This window comes from Lonchura striata, chromosome 2 (genome assembly GCF_046129695.1).
Source record: "Lonchura striata isolate bLonStr1 chromosome 2, bLonStr1.mat, whole genome shotgun sequence".
Classification (NCBI taxonomy): domain Eukaryota; kingdom Metazoa; phylum Chordata; class Aves; order Passeriformes; family Estrildidae; genus Lonchura; species Lonchura striata.
Window position 1 is genome coordinate 26,666,816 of NC_134604.1, and position 17,613 is coordinate 26,684,428.

Sequence of the window (17,613 nt, forward strand, 5' to 3'; positions counted from 1 at the left end):
GATTTTTCCTTGTTCTGCTTAGCTCTACAACATAGCAGCCAAACCCCTGCCTGCATCTAATCCAGGCTTCTTCACAGCAGAGTGCCAGGCATAACAAACATGAAAAACTAGCTGGTGGTCTTGAGATCTGACACTGGCTGCCATTTCAAGTCCAGCAAGCTCATCTCAATTTTGCACAAGAAGATCTGGGAACAGGTCTCTAGTATTACTGCCCTGTTTTTCTCCCTTCTGATCCTTGCTGTCCCTCTCTGCCCTGCTGCAGAAGCACTGGCACCATCAAAAATGTTATTAACATTCCCAAGTGGTGAGTTAAGTCCTCATTTCTAAATCTATGCTCAACTTGCAAATAACAACTTTTTTTAATAAGAAATACAAAAACCCACAAGCTTCCTTGGATGCTGGCAGTAAAACCTTCGATTATTCAACCTAGAAGAAAAGCTGTTCGTTCTGCTGTGCTCTTTCCTTTAGTTGCTCAGCTTTTCCCTGTCCTTGCATTTCCCTCAGGTCATCAGGGTCAGATGCTGCCACTCCCCTTGGAGCTCAGGATGGTGCTCTGGGTTAGAGGAATCTCTACTGTACCTGAGGAGATTTGGAGCCCACACCAAGGCCAGGTTTCTGGTGTGCATGTTGGTCATGTTGCTGAAGGAGGCCAGGTGAGTCAGGTGCTTGATCAGGTATTCCAATGTTCTGCAGTGGTTTCACATAACAAAAAAAAAAAATGTGTCACATTACCAGGGCCTGCCTGCTGGGACAGCGAGGCTCAGAGCCATCCCTGTCCCCTCCCCAGGTGTCTGCAATGGCACAACAGAGCCCATGGGGCAGAGGAGTCACAGCACCAGCATTTGCATGGGATGGAAGTGAATATCTGAACAACTGAGCTCTGGGGTGGACAAAGGTGAGGCATGAACCAAATTATCCTTAGCATAATGGGAGCAAAGAAGATGGGAGATGGGTGGAAGAGGGAATGGGATGCTGCAAAGGCTGAGCTCTTAGCTCTTGCTCAAGCACCTCCAGGTTATCATCTCCTTACCACACCGAGGACACTGCCCAAGGCTGCCACAGTGGTCATACTTGGGGAAGGAGGATGGTAAGAGTGCAGCAGGGAGACCTTGTCCTGTCTCTAACAAAGGTTTGTTCAATGATATGTAAATGCCAGATTTGGAAATGGTGAGTCAGCTTTTGGAGATTGATTTCTGGAAATGAATCCTAGAGCTATTTCAGGCAATATTCCCTGATGAGGGTGAGGTCAGCACGCTGATCCTCAGCACCCCTGTGGACCCAATCTTACCTGTAATGTGATGGTGGCAGCTCCTGGATGACATTTTGAATTCGTGCCAGCTGCTCGTCCTCAGGGAAGCGTGACACTGCTTCCTGCAGGGACACAAGGAAACAGTACACCCTGGGAATGGACTCAGGGGAAAAGGAAGAGGGATAAGAAGGGTCACACGAGACACCCTGGCTCAGAGGGAATGCTCTCGTGTTACCCTACAGAGCTATTGGAAGAAGAAGTTTCTTTGTGTCCCCAGCACAACAAGAGATTTCCTGCACTGTCATTCCATGTCTCAGCACACCATGCCCAGACATTCAGACATGGTGGTCAGTATTTATGGGAGAGGGGAACTCAAAGACTTAGACCTTTGATTACAAATTACAGAGTTTGTTGGGGGGGTTTTTTGGCTTGTGTTTGTTTGTTTTGCTTTGCTTTTCATGGGATATTTTTTTGGTTCTTTTCACTTTTTTAAACTTAGGTAATGATGGATTAAATAAAAAGAGAGGAGAAAGAGAGAAGTGAAAATAATGGAAAAAGCAAAAAGCAATGACACCCCCCCAAAAAATAACCTGTTAAAACATGTTTTTCAAGTTGTGTTATGAGAACACATGTTCCGTATTCTTCAAAATAAACAATATTTTGACTGTCATAACAACACAGATGAGGGGATTATTTTTGTGGGTTTGCATTTTTCATGATGGAAGAAGCCTTAGCAGAATCTCTGCCCAGCAGATTAATAAATTCCCATACTCAGGGTTAGACAGAGTCAAGGTTATACTTCTCAGTCTTGAGCAAATCTCTGCAGACCAAGGGCTCAGAGAGCCATGAGAAGTTTTTGTCAGCATTCCTAAGAGTTCACTGCATTGGCATTCATCTGTTCATTTATTCCCTTTCAATATTTGTGCTGGGGGAGGACAAGCCACCAGCCAGTTCAAACAGTGCATGACTGTCTGGGAGCCTCCTCCTACCACCCCACTGCCACTGGAGTTTGGAGCAGTTCAAAGGAGGATGCTGCGACCCACAGCGCCAGCACAAGCTTTGCCTCCAGACAGATGTCAGCACTGCCAGGGAAGGAAAGGAAGGAAACAACCCTTCCCAAGCCAGCCATTGCTGAAGCATCATGAACATGAAATTACCAGCCACTGCTAGAGAAGCATCTTCCTGCAGCAGCCACTACAGCACCCCCTGTGATGATGCTACCACCTCTGGTTTTGTCACTGCCCCTTTCCCTGTGGATCACTTCTCATCTGCAACCATCAGCTAACCAAACTCTGCCAGTTTCCAGGCCAGAGAAGTGATGGCAGATCAAAGCAAGTGAGGTCACTAGTCAGGTATATATGAGATGCACATGCATTTGGTTTGCCCAAATTAAAGGCAGATTAACTCCTTCTAGTGATTTTACACGTGGCTATGGTGCCTTTAAAAAAAAAAAAAAAAAAAAAAACCACAAGAAAAAACACAAAACCAGAAAACCAGAAATCTGAAGCATAAGAGCTCTTCTAACTTTAATACAATTTTCCAGTTGAATAGCCTTGTCCAAAGATGGAGACTGAGAGAAATAAAAACTTTAACTGGTGCATATAAAGCATTAGTGTTTCAACTAGATTGTAAACAATATTTTTCTCCCCTGGTGCACATTTTTATTCTCATATTCAACCTTCCAGGTCTCAAAGACCTAATGATTAGACAGCAAGTGAATATCAGCTTCTCTGAGGTCATGACCCATTCAATCCTCCAAGCCACATGTCTGACACACACGAGCTGTGCTTTTGAGACCTGAGGAGCCCTCCTAAACTGCAGATTACAGCAGCAGAATACAGAATTCAAGGAAGGACCAATAATTCCATTTCTTGCATATCTGTTCATCGTGGTATGAATTTATGCCATTTAATTTTTTTAATCTGCACTAGTGATTCTGGAAGGGCATAATTCATGAGCCCTGGTTAACAAGTGGAATAAAGTCCAGAGAGAGAAGCTAAGTTGGCCTCCTAGAGCTGGTCCCTCTATGCCCAGGCTAGAACAAGCCAAGCAGAGTCAATTTATCTGTCCTGAGAAACAACCATCCATCACTAGGATACAAGATGGCAATCATCTGGCAAAAAATTTATAGCCAGTGAGGTCATGAGTAGGATGTTACACCTGTGAACTTGACATAGTGATGACCAAAAGGCCACCCCTTCCCTAGTCATTAAGAATTTGACTTTCCTTAGACAGAAATCTCTGAATCACTGTGGTGACTCAAAGTGCAGCCTAAACCAGCTCAGAGCCAGCTCTGGCTCAGTCAGGCTGGGATTAGCATGTGTTCTTTATTCCTTCCAGCACTCATCTGCTGGAGTACAGCTGCCACTGTTCCCTGTTCAGACACCCCACACACACATAGACACACTCCTAGTGGGTTTTCTGCTCCTTGGGGAATTGGACTTTTTTCTTTCTTTCCTTCTAGTATCTGACTGTGCTTCCTGTCAGCTGGGTTACCAATTATAAATCCCTACTGAACAGGCTTACATGAATAATGGATTTTGTGGCTAAGTGGAAAAACTGAAAAGCCAGAAATTTTAAAAAAACACCCTTTTAGGTCAACCCAAAGTGATAACATTTTGGGAAGATTTTAGAAAACAACTGTTCAAGGTTGACCAAAAGCATTGCACTCAAACATCAGTTACATAAATTATAATTAAAATGTGGAACTATTTAACCCTTTTCTGAAAGACATTTTATGTAAGTTAGATGTGTTGATGAAACATTGAACCATTTCCTTTAGAAAATACTTGTAAGAGAAACACTCAGACAGTTACAGAAATGTTTTCCCTTTGTTTCTAAATAAAGCTATTTACCAAATGTATCTACTAAAAATCTGCAAGTCATCATCCCAAAACTTCACTTTTCAGCAAACATTCTTTCCTAAAAAGAAGTTTCCATCTAAATCTTAATGTTTCCTTTAGAGCATTTTTTCTTCCATAAATCAGTAGTGATAGCCAGGAAGACACTGGCCAAATAGCTCCAACAAGAATGAGACTCATCAGTTACAATGAATGGTTGAATAATACCCTGTATTTTCATCCTGACTGTCTCCAGCAATCCTACCCCATATCCTCAGAATCCTTATATCCTGAAGACACAGGACAATTTTTCAAATTTGCTCAGGATTTTCCCTGAAGATTTGACTATATACACCTTGAAACAAAGACCTATCTTACTTAAAATTTGGAACAGCAAGACACCTAACATTACTGCACAGCTGTCAGGCAGCACAGCGAGCCACTCCCACCCCAAAATCCCCAGCAGAGTCATGTCCCTAACAGCTACCTGACTTCTTACAGCAAGTTCCTGCTTGGCTGGTCCCATCTGGCTTTGCCCCACAGCAAGCACCCCTTGCACTGATACCTCTTCCCAAAACAGGCAGCAGGGAGATTTTGGGGAGCTTGTGAGGACCCCATGGATCTCTTCCAGTGCCTCCTGTGCCACAGTAGTGCCACTTGGAAGTGCTTGATTCGGGACAGAGACAACTCAGACAGAAACACCTGATTTTGCAGAACTTCTCCGCAACATCTAACATTTTTGGCAATGGCTGTCGCCTCCTCCTCCCAGCAAATGGAAAAGAGTAGGATGACAGAAATTCTTACCAAAGCAGAGATGTTTCTAGCACTGAGAAAACAATCTTTCCCTTCCCCCACACCAGTTATCTTAAGAAGTTGGTAAATTCTTTTAGCTGAAAGTGCATACCTTCAGCATGCAAGATTTCAGCCTCAGTGATGGGATGTAAATTTGCTAGTGTCATAAAAAAACTGAAAGTAGATTTAGAGTGCTAAAAAACAGGCAGCTTTAATAACAAGCATAGCTTGCTGTGCCACCTTTTAATAAAATATTATCTGTCATCAAAATTAGCCAAGTCTCTTAAAAATTCCAGCTTTGTGGTCTTATATTTCTGCTCCCCCGCAGTCTGCTCCTAAGCTCCAACTGTATCCACGTATAATCTATGGCTGTTTTCCAGAATCAAGTAACTACTCTTTGAATTGTAATCTCTTTAAACAAAGAGATTTCTGCTTGGCCAGTTGCCACTTTCCTCTGCCATTTGTATTTATAATGTGATCATGATGGACCTGATATGCCGTATCTGGCATAACCAGTATCCTCACTTGCAGCCCTACAAACGGTATGAAAAATGTGACAGATACAGAAAAGTTGATGCTTTACACATGGGCTGGACAATCAGTTGGTGCAGGTGTCAGGGGCAGTTGGAGGTGCAGGGACGAGGAAACCGCACCCCTGCGATTATGATCACAACCCCGGTGACCCAGAGGACTCAGTGATGGACAGTAATGAGGAAAAGAAAGAGAATTAGTAGTGCTGGGAAGAGGTGCACAATGGAGAGACAGCAGGGGAGCACTGCAGTGAAAAAAATAGCAAAATGAAGGGGAGGAAACAGCAGACAAACTGAGAGAAATAAACATGAAATGGTGAAAAGAAACAAGGACAGGGAAAGAGAGCCAACATGAGATGAGAAGGGAAGAGCACTGAGAAGTGTTTATATGGATAGATGCACCAGAAGTCAGGACATTGGAGTGAATCCCAAACAGCTGTCATGGAGGAATCTGCAGCACATCCACACTGCTGGAGAGGAACAAGAACAGCCAAGGGTCTCACCGTGAATTTCTTGTAGAGCTCATAAGTGAGGAGAGGGTTGGGCAGTTCCCTGAAGTACAGCTTGCAGAGTGACCCCACACAGTGGATGTCCTGGAGGTAAACTTCCCTTGTCAAATCTGGGCATTGGTCAGAAACAAACTCTTGTCTGAAAGAGCATGGAAGCATAACAATATGGGTGAATAAGAACTGTAGCAGGCCACTACTCCACCCTAAGTACTTGCTTACAGCTAGAGAAAAACAAATGGGAAAGCAGAGATGTCTCTGCAGGCTGGCCCAGATTGTGTCCCAAGCTCAGGCCCTGAAGTTTCAATTACTTGCCATTATCGCTAACACAGGGAGTGGACCTCAAACTGATATAAAGAGATTGCTTTGTCCCAGAGTGAGAGAGAGCAACTCAGCATTTGTGCTGAGACCCTCCATGCCTTTCCCACCAAGAGATGCAGGGGGAGATCTAGGGGTTTTTTTGACTAGTCCCTAAAATGTTGTCTCTCCCTGTTACCAACTTCAAAGATAGTTTATCTTCTGCATCAGTGTGGAGGTCTGTTGGTCACAGTCTGTACCTGAGGGACTAATGCCACAAAGGTACTGAGCAATGTCCCTGCATCCCTCTGACACTCCCAAACATGGCCCTTACCTCAACTTCTGTATGTTGGATGTCACTCCTGAGAGCCGGTAGATCCCATCCACGATGCCATGAGTCTCAATGAACTCCGCACAGCTCTTCAGCACGTAAGGGACTACGAGAGGAAAGCAAAGCAAGATGTCCAGTGAATACACACTAACAGCTCCCACAGGTCACCACAAAGGAGACAGTTCCATGAAAAAACAGCAGAGGCTCTCTGTGGATGCAGAAAGGGTACAGCAATGACAGAAATACAGGGCAAATCAAAAATAACCCTTGCAAGGTGCCCTTGAGGATATGCTGTGGTTGTGCCATGCAATGCTCATTGACATGTGACAATGACTGACCCTGAAGTCACAGTAACATAGCAGAAAGAAAGGTAGGGTTTCCCTCTCTTCCTTTTTCTTCCAATATAAAATAAAATAAGTTATTTAATTCTAATTGAAAGCATGTGGTAAGGCATGAGGTCCTGGGAACCTCCACCCTCTTCAGTATAGAGCTCCAGCCTTGCTGAATTGTGCCAAAAGGTCTTATTGGCTTGGACAAAAATCAGAGAAGCATTCACACTTCCATATAAGCCTACATACACACAGTTTAGTGCTCATAAATCCCAATGAGGGGGAATAAAGTTCAAATATTGACTAGATCTGCACACTGACAAAACCTGACATTGACTTCAAAAGAACTCAATCAGCATAACTAGACAAAGACTTAACCAGTCTTAAAGCTGAGAGGAGCCTGAGGCACAACATTTACATCCAGACCTGGACCCAAAGTATATGTTTATATTTTTCCCCATTATATAGGTATAGGAACTCCCCATTTTCTTGGTCAGATCAAGCCTTCCTGTCCCCAGTACTATAACAACCCAAGCTATAACAATAACAGTAAGAAAGCCCTTCCTTATTAGGTGCTAGAAACTACTGTGTATTTAATGCAATGCTTCACACAGCCATAGGCATAAAAGTCAGTAAATGCACAAGTCAAAAGTTCCCAGCTGTAATGCTGACTCTGCTGCACTGCACATTTCAAAAGCTGTATGGAGGAAAACCAACTAAGCCATAGATTTGACTGGAAAGCCAGGCATAGCAATTACTTCATCTTTGTGACACCCTGGAGACAATGCCTCTGGCTGGACCTTCCCGGAGCTCTCCTGCTCAAAGTTCAGGACTATAATGATATGTTAACGTGTGCTTCATCAGATGACATCCAAAGACAGCCCTCCAGTGACAGCCTGAACAAAAACAGTTAGTACGTTATTCATTTTCATTATTTTACTATTTTCCATGGGAGCCACTGGGGCCAGAGCCAGCTCATGGGGTGGACCTGTCCTTGCCAAGCACTGCAGGACACAGGCTCTGGAGAGAAGGGCTCCAAGCTTGCACCCACCTCAGTGACACACTGCCACTGAGCCAGTCAGTCAGGGAAGTGCTGCCCTTCTGCCTCCTGACTTGCTGAGGGAAGTAAAGAAGAAGTCCTTTTGTGTGTCCCTTCTCTTGTCTTTTGGCCAACCCAAATGCAGGCATACACAAAGTCTCAGTGATTACTTGGAAGCCTGAATGGTCCAAACAGACTAATTCTTCTCAGGCAAAGGACCTTCTCCAAAACAACAGGGAAAAATTGACTTCATGGGGTTTTTGAGCATGCACTCGTAACATGAGTACATTGGTCATGCTGTGTCACACTCAAAGCCCTTGTGCTGATTTTCAAGACCCTCAAGTTGTTGGGTGGAGCTCATGGCAGAGGCCCTAAGCCTACAATAGTGTTCATGAAACCAAGGAATTGCAAAGAGAACAGATGAAGTCTTCAGAGTGAAAGCTTTGTTCACAACAGTCACAAAGCTATGGTATTCTCTCCTCATGGACTTCGGAGGGAATCAGTGCCTTCCCGAAAGGAAAGAACCTGAGAAGCATTCCTTTCAGTGCATGCAGCACCTGCTTGCTGTGCAGACTGAATGGTGTAGAAGGAGATAGAGGGGGGAAAAACAAGTACTAAATTTCCTTAATATCCTTCCAAGAAAAGTCCAAGTAGTGACACATCAAAAAAAGAGGACCTTCCTGTCTCTGAGTAAGTCCTGATTATCTGGAACTGCAGTAGGGAATTCAGATCATATGGTGATGAGAATGCTAAAAGAAGGGAAAGACAAATTACTTCAGGTCTGATTTCCATTTCTGGAAAATCAGGCTTTAACATCTTTATGGTAGAAGCTATGCATACATAGCATTATAAAATTTCCTTCTTGGTAGGGGTCTTGGAATAAATGACATGTAACCAGCAAAAATGAAAGTTAGGCAGATCCACGTCCACCTCAGATCTATCTGTGAGAGGATAGAAACCATTGAACTCCATGCAACCTAAAAAAAGAAGAATTAATTGAACAGAAAACATATTTGATCATGATAGCCACATGACAAGGTTTGTCTAAAGGTTAACAGTCTTTCATGGAGACAAACCTCATATGATGGTGTCTGGCTGCCAAAAAATGGGGTCCATGCACAAAGCATCCTTTTTGAGATACTTTTTAAAAACCTCCGTATTAAGAATAAGAAAACCACCTAAAAATGCACATACTGATGTTTGTTGTGACTAATTTGACCTCTTGAAAGTAAGAGCTACTAAATCACAAAAGTTTTTTGGCTGAGTTCTAAGTTTCCTTGGAGTGAATTAGGACAAGAGGCCTCAGGCAGGTAAGCAAACCCCCTATACAGAAGAAGAAGAGAAGGCTAGATCCATCTGTTGAGGACTGGTAAGCAAAAAACAGGGGCCTGAGGGGAACAACCTGCAGCAAATGTATAAAATTCAACCCATTTTTAAAAGTGGGTGAAAACTCCAGAGCAGAGACAACCTACAGATTGCAAATAGGAAATATACATTGAGCTCTGCCAGTATCTCTTACAGCAGCCCTGCATTTTAACTTGCTTTTGCAACCCTAGACTTCTCACATATCTCTGCCAGTGCCCTTCACTCATCATGCACAAGATTTCCTGCCATACCAGGTCTTTGGCTCATAGGAAGAGAAACAGTCAGTTATGCTAAAATTTGTGGCAGTTTTGTGATGTCAAAAAAAAAAATCCCATATAAGACACTTTTCACTTGCAACTGAAAATTACAGACTTCAACCTCAGATCCCTGGAGGTGAAGGGACTACATCGACTTCCTGCAAATCAAACCCCTAAATGCAGCACTTGTATGGAACTGGAGCACAATAAATGTTTTCTTTGAGCAGGACCTGTAGCTCTGGCATTCCTGAGCTGCTCTGATCTCCTACAAAGCTTAGCCTTTTGGGCTTTTGGGGCTGGTGAGGTTAGAGCAGCAGTGAGCAGCTCTCTCCCACTTCCAGGAGTTTCTGAGCTGGTAGGATTATTTCAGACATGGCTCCTGATGAACTGAGGCTGGGATCAACCCTGAATGCAGGAAGGTACAGACTCTGGCATGTGCTTTACAGCAGGTCTCTATCAGAGTCACAGGGCATGTAAATCACAGGGCTGGGTGTCTCCCAAAGGAAGATCATACATGGATGGGGATTTGCAGCAGGGGCTGTACATGCAGGCATAGAAAGGAGATGGGGGCAGGGAGTCCAATCTTGACACTCCTATAATGAACACTGTGCTGGAAGCTTGGAAGGTTTAGAAGCTGGAAGGGATGGCTGGTGTCACACAGACCCCGCTGGTTCTGCCAGACAGTCCAACTGTCCTCATTTAAAACTACAATAGAAACCAGATGGAGGAGGACGAGAGCGCGTGGAGCAAGGCATCAGTCAGAAGGGAAATTGAGTTATAAACATACTGCATACAAAAGACAATACTTCTCTTCCCCTAGACGAAAATAAACCAGAAGGGCAGTCGCAGTAACTCATTCCACTCTCACTGGGTATCACCTCCAAGTTCAGCATGCACAGACGTGCACCTTCACCAGGGTCTTTTCCAAGACAACAGCCCATGCCACTTCTTTACAGGTGTCTGCTGCTCTCACTGGGTCAGGCACTGGGTTGTCCTCCTTCTGATGCCCCCAGCTTGCAGTGGCAGCAGTGGGCACTGAAATGCCCACCTCCCAGCACTGCTGACTCTGCCCTCTCCTGTCCCTTCCCACCCACCAGCAAGGTGCCCATCCTTTGCCGGCCTGACAAAGGCTTCATCTGGCACTGGATTGAGCATTTTGGATCCCCAGGCAGCCCAAGGTGGAGAGGTCACTAAGAAAACAGGGAGTGATCCCCTCAAGTGACCAGTGGGAGGATGGCCACCTGGCCTCCCACTAAAGCCAGCAAAGAGCAAGGAAAATGCTGGTCCAGCAGGAGATGCAAGCAATATCCTGTGACTTTCAGTGCCACCTTCCAGAAGAAACTCTAAGTCTCCATGGGGTAGAGACACCCTACCCAGTCAGTGTGAATAGTGCCCAGTTAAACAGTAAGCTAGCCTGTACTGGGCCATGTGCTCAGGGTACACTGCACTGAACGGACTGAATAGCAGCATACTTAATTGTCTACTTTATCCTTCTGTCATTTTCTTACACTACTCCTTGTAAGGATAAGCACTGGTTTCTGCCACATGGTGGAGGTTTCATGTCCTCTCTAATTTTATTTTAATTTTAGTTCAGCTATTGGGAGGATAAATGCAGACCTTTCATTTCACCTGGAACAACTTTTTGATTTTTGACTTGCAGGAAATAGTTTGGATTTTTTTTTCATTTCTCCCCACTATGAATTCTGCACCACAAAAAAAAAAAAAAAAAAAAAAAAAAAAAAAAAAAAAAAAGAAAAGTTGTAGACATTTTTATTTCATCATTTTGGTTTTGTTATACATAAGTATTTTTTTAAATTGTCTTCAATTACCCTCAATAGTAGTGCATGTTTCCTATCATGCTATGTCAGTTCCATGACAATAAAGGTCAAAAGTCTCCTGTTTCAATTTAAATTACTAAAATAGGAAAGACTTCCTTTTAAAAAGTGTTTCAGTCTATACTAAGTGCAAGTTATTTTGTACAAAAAATAATGAAACAGAACCAACTAATATATTCAGTTGGCCTCCTAATCACAGGAAAGGAAAAACATTGTACAAATGGCAACATACTTGATCATCAGTATCTCTGATATTTTTCTGCATTTCCTGACTTTCTACTGTAAATCACAAGTTTTAAAGCTGATTCACTATATTTTTTTTTCTTTTTTGCTGACATAACCCAATTTTCACTAGGCATAAGGTTGGTTGAGAAACAGACTCAAGAGCAGATCAAACTGTTCTCTCCTCCCTGCAGCTCACTCGAGCCCTGGTGCAGCACATCAGTCACAACACCAGATTTTCTCCCAGTGCACAGCCCTAACCAGTGGCAAATCCTGCCTTCCCACGTGGCATTTCCTTTGCCTTCCACCATCTCCTTGCCAGCAGCCGCCAGGGATGGAAGGGACCACAGCATCCAAAATCCCTGCAGAGGGTCTCTCTTGTTCAGAGATGAAGTTGCCAGGGCTGGGAAAGAGGATGGTTTGCCCTGTCAGGATATAAATGCTACAAGGACAAAGAGATTAATTTTCCAGGATGTCTGTGCTTTTCACCAGCATTAAATTCATTTTACAGAATAAAAAAAACAAAAAAAAAAAAAAAAAAAAAAAAATTCAAAACCTTTTCCACTCTCAAATTCCAGTGTGTTGAATTTGGCTATTAGCTGTGGCTAAGCTGCCACAACCCCTCCAATACACACACACCCCCCCTGTATTTGAACAGCATGAGACAGGTAAACAGCACCAAACAGGCTTAAAAACAAACCAACTTGTTACAATTCACCTTGGCTGTTCTCCCTTAGCTGCCATAAACTCAGTTTAAAAGGATGAATGGTTGGCACCAAGGTGATCCTGTCCACATGGACAGCACAATTTATTCACTGTGTAAGTCACACGCTTCATGTGTTTTTTTCCCTCTGCTTCTATGGGAAATGCCCCTGCAATGTCACAAAGGTTATCACAACAGTGCCATTCCCAGTGATGAAAGCACTGTCCTGTGCACTGTTCTGATTTGGTGGGCAAAAATGTAGGAAAAACAGATCTCAGATCTGTCAAATGCTGAGAGCCATCACCCTCCATGGCCTGCATGGGAAGTGGAAACACTGAGTGCTCTTTGGGATGTGGCCTTCTGATTCCAGGCACATGCATTTCAACACAACCTGCAGGCTCAGCTGTGAGTCTGAGTGAAGCCAATGGCACCACCATCAAGGATTTTTTTTCCCCATTGATATTATACCCAGCTTACATCTAACATATCTAAATAAGATATGTAGGAACATCTGATTTTTCCAGAGCAGATCTGACAACTGTGATGTTTGAAGCAGGACTGAAAAAGCTTTTGGCAGACCCAGCCAGCTCACAGACAGCACACATCAAAGAAAGCCTAAGAGGAAGCACTGCCAAAGCAGACACTGAACGCTGACTCTCAGCCCAGCGGTCACTGTGCCCCTCTGAAATGTGACTTTACCTTGACATAGCTGGCAAATTCTGTCACGCAGGCACTTTTGAAAGAGGTTGTACTAAATACTAGAATAGTTTTGTTAGGAAAACATCCTGCTGAGAATTTCCTGAAAAAAAAAAAAAAAAAAAAAAAAAAAAAAAAAAAAAAACAGATAACAGAACAGGATATCTCCACTCCTAACTTTTATGATCCTATGGTACAACCACCTCAGAAAACAGTGGCTCAGTATCTGCATGGCAGGTCAATGAGCTGTGCACATCCTCAGCTAACCATTCAAATCCTAACTCTGATCCACAGCAGATTAGAGTGGATATTGTACAACATTTTGTTTATCACATCACAAGCAGTTGGGATAAATAATTCTGTAGATAGGACTAACTGGACAATTTATGCTGTGTCTGGAAATAGATTCGGGTGTAAGTATAGAAAATATCAGAATAGTTTTGAAGCTCCATGTAATGAATTGACCTCTGTCTTGGTAAATGCCTAGATACTGTGATGATAAGCAAGGTGTAAGACAGGAATTCTGCCATTGGCCTTGATTCTAGTGACATGTATGAAAACCACTAACAAATCCAAAGGCTGCACCAGCTGATGGAGTGCCAAAATGGGGCAATGCCAATCCTGCAGCTCAAAGGAGCTGGGAGAAGCAACCTGCCAGGGAAGAGCCCAGGTAAGTGTTGGGTGATGGGATGGAAAGTCAGTAATGTAGACTTCATCTGAAGTCTCTTGAGAGCCTGCTGTCTTTCATCCAGATCAATAAACAAGCTCATGGTATGTTTTCTATATCATACTTTCCTTTCTTCTTCTGCTCTCCTCTTAAGCATAGAAACCCAAGTAAGCCATACTAACCCACTTAACTGCTGGCAACAAAGCAACAAAATTATATGGACTCAATAAGCTACTTCCTCCTCTTGCCAGATTTTGACCTACATGTTTTCATTTACAAGAGCTTCAGAAGAAAGTTATAAAACAAGTGCAGTCTCCATCTTTTACCTGGGCCTGCCACCTGATTAGTTGTCAGGGTTAGTCTGTCCCTTAGTCCTTTTCAACTTGGACTCTAGTGTGCCAGGCAATAGGGATTCCAGGTTTCTCGTTATAAGACAGACTATTGGGGCTATTAGAAGGAAATTCTGAGTGCTTAGGTCTTGATGTGCACCTGAAGTATACCAGCAACTAGTTAAACAGTTTTGAAGTCCTTTGTCCTGTGCCCTTCACAAACACCATCTCCATACACTGAAATCTGTAGCAATCTCTAGAGGACATGCATCTGCCTGCAGTTCCTGTCCTGCTCTGTAATGATCTCTCACTGCTCCACAGATCCTTACTTCACTTTTGTAGTGATGGCATGGTGGTGACAAAGCAAATAATTCCCAAATAAATGCTATTGGAAGGCTGCAGAAAGACAGGATGAAGCAAGGAACTGGGTTGTTATCTCATGAACACCCAAGCTACAGCAAAGTGGGCTCCTCTGCAGTTCTCTCTGCTATTCTTTTCCAGGAAATTTCTGGAATGTGCAATTTTCCTTCAAATGTGCAAGGACAGAATGGAGGTCCACCAGCACTCATGGTTCTCCTTCAAGCATACTTGACAGCCACTCCCAAGCTTTAAAGCACACATCCAGCTGTGCCAGCTAACTCAGGATGGCAGTCCCAATGACCTCAGGTGTCTTAAAGGGAGAACAGGGACCCATGACCCCTCTGAGAGCCCAGGTTATCATTCAGTAGCAAGGTACAAAGTAACAGAGAAGCTGGTCCTGGACCAAGCTCTCATGTGGAAGAAAAATGGCAGGGTTGAATCTCACAGCACTTAATATCTTCTCCCTTCCTTTTTCTTGTGCCCTCTGTCACACTGATGGACTGATGCAGACTGACATTAGGTTATGCAGCAATGTTCTTTCACTCAGGCCTCTTCCTGATCTTGCCTCTAGGGCTCTCCTAGTCAAGAGCAGTCCAGCAATTTCCAGAGGTTATTTCAAATGGGCTGTTTTACACACAGTCAAGAACTTAGGGCAAAGAGCAGGAAAAATCAATGAGGATCATTACATATCACAGGCAGACAGATGAGGAGCCCAAATGCAAACCCATAACGGCTTCAAATGAGAAGTGAAAGGCAAATGAAAACAGACTTTTGCAAGAAAGTAAATAAGGTTTTATGATGTCAATCTGATTGAAAACAAACATGCAAAGGCACTAGCAATAATCAAGCATTATAATTCGTAGCCAAGCAGCACCAAATTCATTCCATCTTTGCTCAGTTCCTAAGCTTATATTTAGACTGAGTGTTTTCAATTCTAGGTTTCCTGACCCAAAGAAACACACTCATACAAAAAATCCCATTGGACTCATCAGTATCTTCCACAAAAGAAAAGAAAATCAATTTGTTCTACATCCTCTTATCTTTTACTGTGACATGCAAATACTAGTAAAGGAGGTATTCAAATGATAGAAGTATTTTCACCAGCTTTACAGGAGCACAAAATGATGGTGTGAGTTTCAGCACAGAGTGGACAATTAAGACTTCTGCTGGCAATGGAAGGTCACCTAGAAATGTTCCCCCCAGCCCTGCTTAGAGGAGGCTGAAAACAGGTCAGTCTTTCTTTGAAGAGGATTAAGCTGTGGGTGATTCAGATTGCTGATGTTTTTCTGCTGAAACAAGGTGCTGTTCTGCCCATCCTAAGTAGTGCCCAGGATATATGATCACAACAGTATGTGGGCTCAGTTTCTGTGTCCAAAAATCATGGGGAAAATTCTGCCAGAAGCAGCATCTGATCAGACACATATAACTCTACACATAAATAAATGCATTATCAGCATATAAATGCATATACATGAATGTATTTTTATACATACCCCCATATTTGTTTATGTATGTACATGAGTGGGAGTGTGTGCTTGAGGTTTCATGTGCATTACCATGACATTCTTAGACAAATAGCTGGGTTTTATTGAGATGTCAATCAAAGCCTAACAAAGTCAAAAGATGTGAAATTCATGCTAGCCCAATGTCATAGGTCTGGGGACACATCATGACATGCTGGTCCTCTTGCTTGTTGTAGCATTGCTCTGCTTGTTGCTGCTGAAGGCTTTGCTGGGTGAAGCACTCACCCACAGCCAAGGAAAGCTGTTGGTCTGGGGGCTGTTCCTCAAGCATGCACGGACACCTGCATCAGCAAGTCCAGAACCAGTCTCAGCAGATTGGTTTCACTCAGTAATTTAGTTAAGAAGGGCAACCCATGGGATATGGGTCATATTGGCTGCACGTTTTCATCTTCATAGGCTGCAGCACTGTAAAGTGAATTCTTACAGTCGTGATCCCAAGGATCTTGTTTTCCTTTCCGTACACCAGGGAGGGTAAAGAGCTCAACAAGAAGCTGCTGAGCAGCCTGGCTCAAACATCTGGATGTGGTGCTGCTCCTTCAGGGCTTCTTGCAGAAACAGCAGGGAGCACAGCTCTGCTCCATCTGCCAGCCTTGTGGCACATCAGTGCTCACATATGTTGCAAGAGGGCAGTTTGCTTACTCTCCAGAGCCTGAGAGAATCAGCAAGGACAGCAAAGGAGGCAGAATAGCATTTGCAGATGGTGTCACAAAGCCTGCCAGCCTTCTAGAGGCTGACATTGGGCTAGGATTGTTTAGACTGTTTCTTGCCATGCTGCTTGTGTCTGTCCACCTCCACATCAGGACGTCAGCACACAACTACAGAAATGCACCCAGGGGACAAGGAATGTTTTTTTCAAGGCTAAGCCACAGGGACCTCTGCAACTACCTGCCAAAGGTGCAAGGACATCAGAAATAGAAACTAATTCTGACAGATGGTCAGTGATGAAGAAGGCACAATACTGCTTTTAAAGACTAGTAAAAGAAGAAAAGAAACACAGCTGATGGTATCTCCTTACTTCTCAAGAAGGCTTCTATCCCCTCACCTAGTAAGGACAAGTCAGGAAAGATATTTACCTGTACAGCACTTTTCTTTGTACTCACAAGGCCCTTCTGCTCCCAGTGGTAGTACTCTCCCCATGTCTTTCTTGCACAAAAAATCCTCCCAGTTCTACAGGGGATACCAGCCTATCACTCCCTTCACCTCTTAATAAATATGCATGCCAGGGGTTATCAAACTAAGGGTCACTCTAGGGCTAACATTGGGAAAAAGCCCAATATCAAGCAGTTACTAAAGCAGTAAATCTAATCACTTGGCAATTGCGTTCCTCAGTTTCCAAGCCCCCCAACAGATTCCTGATGCATTCCATATTTCACACTTTATTTTGTTTTCCGTTTTGCAAAGGACAGGCTCTGAAGCGGTATGAAGAAAAACAACTTTCCCGCTCCCCCTCCCCCCTCTTTTTTTTTCCCCCCATGCTATCTGTGCTCCAAGTCAGGCCAGGTAGTGCTTATCATTTCCTCTGCACAGCAAACACCAGGGTGCATGCGTTTCCTGCTGGCCAGTCCTACACTGCGAGCTGACATTGTTTTCAAGGCCCCCCTCTCTCAGAGGCAAGAGCAGCTCTGCTGCACAGCTCTTCCTGTTGATGTCAGGCTCCTCTTCCTCCTAAAGCAAATGGGCTTCCTGAAGGCATCTGTGTCCTTTTCCATGAGGACTAGCAGGAACCATTTTCCTACCCACTGG

The 17,613-nt window shown here is 43.7% G+C and overlaps 1 protein-coding gene across 3 annotated transcripts in view; it reads right to left on the bottom strand.

The window, feature by feature from the left end:
* The window catches only part of ARHGAP31 (Rho GTPase activating protein 31), a 69,538-nt gene that overhangs the window by 15,455 nt on the left and 36,470 nt on the right, over window positions 1-17,613 (bottom strand). For 2 of the 3 annotated variants that reach the window (XM_021548871.2, XM_021548869.3), the window contains exons 2-5: window positions 6,549-6,651; window positions 5,915-6,059; window positions 1,289-1,371; window positions 580-687 (exon numbers count right to left, since the gene is read on the bottom strand). In XM_021548871.2, the coding sequence (XP_021404546.2) occupies window positions 580-687; window positions 1,289-1,371; window positions 5,915-6,059; window positions 6,549-6,651 (439 nt within the window). Of the gene's footprint in view, window positions 1-579; window positions 688-1,288; window positions 1,372-5,914; window positions 6,060-6,548; window positions 6,652-16,943; window positions 17,010-17,613 lie in introns of those variants that run through there. The other variant, XM_021548870.1, reaches the window with a different exon arrangement.